The sequence below is a fragment of the Hyaena hyaena genome, unplaced genomic scaffold (assembly GCF_003009895.1).
Source record: "Hyaena hyaena isolate Hyena2069 unplaced genomic scaffold, ASM300989v1 scaffold_233, whole genome shotgun sequence".
Taxonomy (NCBI): Eukaryota; Metazoa; Chordata; class Mammalia; order Carnivora; family Hyaenidae; genus Hyaena; species Hyaena hyaena.
This window is the reverse complement of record NW_024080866.1, coordinates 1,895,135-1,899,233: the sequence shown is the minus strand read 5'-3', so window position 1 is coordinate 1,899,233 and position 4,099 is coordinate 1,895,135. Positions and strand designations below refer to the sequence as shown.

The 4,099-nt window shown below is 50.9% G+C and overlaps 1 protein-coding gene across 1 annotated transcript; it reads right to left on the bottom strand.

Annotated features, from left to right (window-relative positions):
- Positions 1 to 2,572: 2,572 nt before the first annotated feature.
- Positions 2,573 to 3,705, bottom strand: CUNH10orf95 (chromosome unknown C10orf95 homolog). The gene has a single exon (XM_039243960.1). It carries the CDS (start codon positions 3,703 to 3,705, stop codon positions 3,046 to 3,048), a length of 660 nt encoding a protein of 219 aa, XP_039099891.1. The 3' UTR covers positions 2,573 to 3,045.
- Positions 3,706 to 4,099: the final 394 nt, after the last annotated feature.

Sequence of the window (4,099 nt, the reverse complement as noted above, 5' to 3'; positions counted from 1 at the left end):
TGTCTGACTCTCGATTTCAAGTCAGTTTGTGAGACTGAGCCCCATGTGGGGCTCTATGCTGGGAACAGAGCCTGCTTGGAATTCACTCCCTCTCTCTCTCTTAAAATAAACTTAAAAAAGAATTAATTTTATTAAAAAAAAAAAAGAGCTCCCATCACTTATCACTATCTGACCCTTACGTCATATATTCACCCATTTGCTTGTTGTCAGTCTCTGTTTCTCTGTGTTACACCTCTACAGTAAGCTCCGTGAGGGCAGCAACTTGTTTGGCTCTTTCCTAGTGCCTAGAATACGGCCTGGCATACTATGGATTCTCAAATGCCTCCTGAGTGATGAAGATAACTTTCATCCCTTGGGGCTTTTGCCCCCACTATACCTTTTGCCGGGTTTCTCCCTCACCCTTCTGTTTGCATGGCTACCTTTGTCACATTCTTTAGATCTCAGTTTAAATGTCATCTTCTCAGAAAACCTTTCTCTGATTACCTTCTTCTAGGTTCCATTTCCTATTTCAGCCTCTTATAACAACTTCCCTTTATCTATTTGCCTGTTACCCCATCCTCATTTCTTTCCCTAAAATGCAAGCTCCATACAGGCAGAAACTGCCATGGCTATGTCATTCATCCCTGTATCCCCAGGGTCTAGAACAGTTCTTGGCAAACAATAAGCCCCCAAGGGGTGCCTGGGTGGCTCAGTCGGATAAGCTCTTCACCTCAGCTCAGGTCATAATCTCAGAGTTCTTGAGTTCAAGCCCCGCATCGGGCCCTGCTTCAGATTCTGTGTCTCCCTCTCTCTCTGCCCCTCTCATACTCATTCTCTCTCTCTTTCTCCCAAAAATAAATAAACTCAACAAATAATAATAAGCACTCAAGACATTTGTTGGATGGACTTTTAATAGTTAAAACCTGGAAAGAATCCAAATGCTATGTAATACTGGGTGGCTGTTAAAGAATGAGGTAGCTGCAGGTGCACTGGCATGTAATGATGTCCAAAATATATTTACTGTAAAATGTAACAGGTAAAACAGTGAAATTCCCTTCATGTAATTAACATTATGTGCCAAGGGGGCGCCTGGGTGGCTCAGTTGGTTAAGCATCTGACTTCAGCTCAGGTCATGATCTCATGGTTCATGGGTTCGAGCCCCGCATCTGGCTCTGTGCTGACAGCTAGCTCAGAGCCTGGAGCCTGCTTCAGATTCTGTGTCTCCCTCTCTCTCTGACTCTCCCCTGCTCATGCTGTCTCTCTCTCTCTCAGAAATAAATAAAACATTAAAAAAAATAAAAAAAACCATTATGTGCCAAGAAAAAAATTGGAAAAATAATAGCTTGGACCCCACTAATCATTTGGGGGTGAAGATATTAAAAAAAGACTTTTGTCCTATTTCATAGATTTCTGTATGGCCAACTATTTTATTAAAAAAACAACAACAAACAAACAACTAACATTTGAGCCAGACACTATGGTAAACATTTTGTCTGCAGTTTTTCATGGCATCTTTTCAATAACTTCATGAGATAGAAGTCCCCATCATCCCCATGTGCAGTGAGGTAATTGGTTCAGGGACATTAAGCAATTTCCCTAAGGTCACACAGCAGACTCATTACACTACACCACCTCCCTGTGTCTTTATAATTAAAAAAAAAAAAAAAAGGAAAGGAAAATAAGATGAAATTCGGGGTGATCCTAATTTCACGATCCAAGCTTTACACAAAAGATGCTAAACAAATTTGTTTCAGAGCTCCGTAGAAGCCAGGGCAAAGAGAAAAATATAATCAGTTATGACCTCCTTGGTGCTTCCAAGATAAAAGTAAACCACTCATCAGGAGAAACACTTTTCCCAAGTAGTGAGGCTTGAGAGAACTTCTCCATGAAGTTCATAAATATAGCAGTATACAGTCAAGTGGGTTACAGCTTCAATAACATCCCTGTATACCCAGGCAGCTGTTGGTCATCCAACAAATGGAAGTTCAGTAAAAGCAATTCAACAAGGAGCCAAATTTATACAGCATGGGCATCAGATCTGGGGTCTGGCCAGAACCATAGTTCACATAGGATGTGTGGCCTACTCCTCCTGCACACTTCTGGAATACTACAAATTCAGCCTGTTAAAGACTGTTAGCAAGAATTAGGAGACAAAAAATGACATTCATCTTAAATTTCAACCCTAGTGAATTCTCCAGGTAGGCTAGGTTGATTTTATGCTTCTACAAGATGAAGAAACTGAGGCTCAGAAAGCCTAGTTGCATGACTAGAAAATGTCAGTGACAGCCCTAAATCTACATCCTGGGCATTCTTTCCTCAGCCACGCCTACCACCCATGCTTCAAGAAAAGAGCTTATGCTCTCAGAACCCCTTCGTGGGTGGTGGGCCACGGGACCTGGCTGGCTGCAGGGCCCAGGAGGGTGTCCTCCCCGCACACTGGAGAAGAGCTGTTGAAAAAGGGAGCTAGGCCCAGCCCAAGAGGAGGCACACGGGCTCTTCCAGAGGCAGGGAAGTAAGGCTCACATTGCACAAATGGAACACCCCCACTCACCCCAAACAGAAAAATGATCTCGCAGCATACACTTGACTTCACTTACTTATTTACTTTTCACTACAACCTGCGGATGGGTGGGCTCTCAGCTTGGGAAGGAACCTGGGTAATTCTGGGAGCATTGGTAGAGGGAGGAGAGGAAAAAGGGAAAGTGGGGGCTTGGTACAGGGCAGGCTTCTAAGACGGGGAGCAGGAGGGAGAGATGAAACAAAGGGTCCAGGCCCTTCTTCCACCCCACACCCAGGCTTCCCAAGCCAAAGTGGAAGGGAAGAGAAACAAGAAGAGATGTCCTTGATCTCTTCTCGCCATTCCCCCGCCATCCAGGAATAACATAAATCAGGGAAGTGCAGCAGGTGGGCGACGTGCAGGCTTGGTTAAAAAAAAAAAGCAAAAAGCGAGGTGACAGGTGCACCCAGCGCCTGCGAACCGTGGAGGCCTCCTTCGTCGCGGGTGGGCAGCGGCGCGCAGCGGCGCGCAGGGGAGACCACCTGCGGCCACCGGACCCTGCAGCCTCCTCAGCTCTGGCCTTTTCTCTTCCTCCGACGGCCACGCTCCGCCGCTTCAGTGGCCGGGCGGCTGTCTTCGCTGCAGCTACTTGCGGGCGGCCGTAGCACGCGCCTCTGCACACGGTACCCGGGCTCGGGGACGCGCGGCGCGGCCTGAAGCAGGAACTCGCCGCCGCGGTAGGTGACGCGCACGTCGGTGCGCGGGTACGTGCCGTACACTCGCCGCAGCTCCCGGCGCACCACGTCTGGCAGCTCGAGGCGTGGGCCCAGAGCGCGCTCCACGCGGCCCCACCGCAGCTCGAGCTGCAAGCTGCTGCCTTCCGGCCACGGCGCCCCGCGCTGGACAGCCGCCGTCCCCTCCACCGCGGGCCCCTGTAGGGATGGCCCCAGGTAGCCGGGCGCAGGGTAAGGCGGGCGCAGGCCCGCGGCGTAGGTCTGCGGGAAGGCCCACGAGGGCAGCGCGGCCGTCAGGGGCGCGCCTGGGCCGTGGAAACAGTGGTATTCCCGCGGAGCCGGCCACTCGCCGGCGGTCAGGCTCGTGAGCCGACTGCAGCAGCTGTGGGGGTGGAGTGGGGGCAGCAGCAGAGGGCAGGACAGGTAGGAGTAGGTGACCGGATGCAGCGGAGGCCAGACGCCCGTTCCGGGCTCCAGGCAGCTGTACGAGTACATAGTATGAAGCTCAGGCAGCGGGCATTTTTACTGGCGCCTCGTCCACACCTGCGGTGGGAAGTGTGTGTGGATACCCTTTGTTCTGCCTGCACCACCCGTCCCTGGGGCCTGGTAAACCAGAGCTCTAGTTCACAGCAGGAGCCCATGCACAGCGCATGGTGGCTTGGGGGAACTCTTCCTAAGGCATTCAGCGTCCATCTCACCTGTTGTCCCAGGGCTGGGCGCGAACCCTAGGCTCCCAGTAGGCAGTAGGACCCAAGGCCTTTTCAAGCCATCAGCCGTGAAGTGTTTTTCCAGGTGATTTCCCACTCAGCTTGTCTCCTTCAGCCCCGGGGTTGCTGGTCCCCAGCGTTTAGGGAATCAGAGAGGTTCAGAGCAGGCACCTCTCCATGCC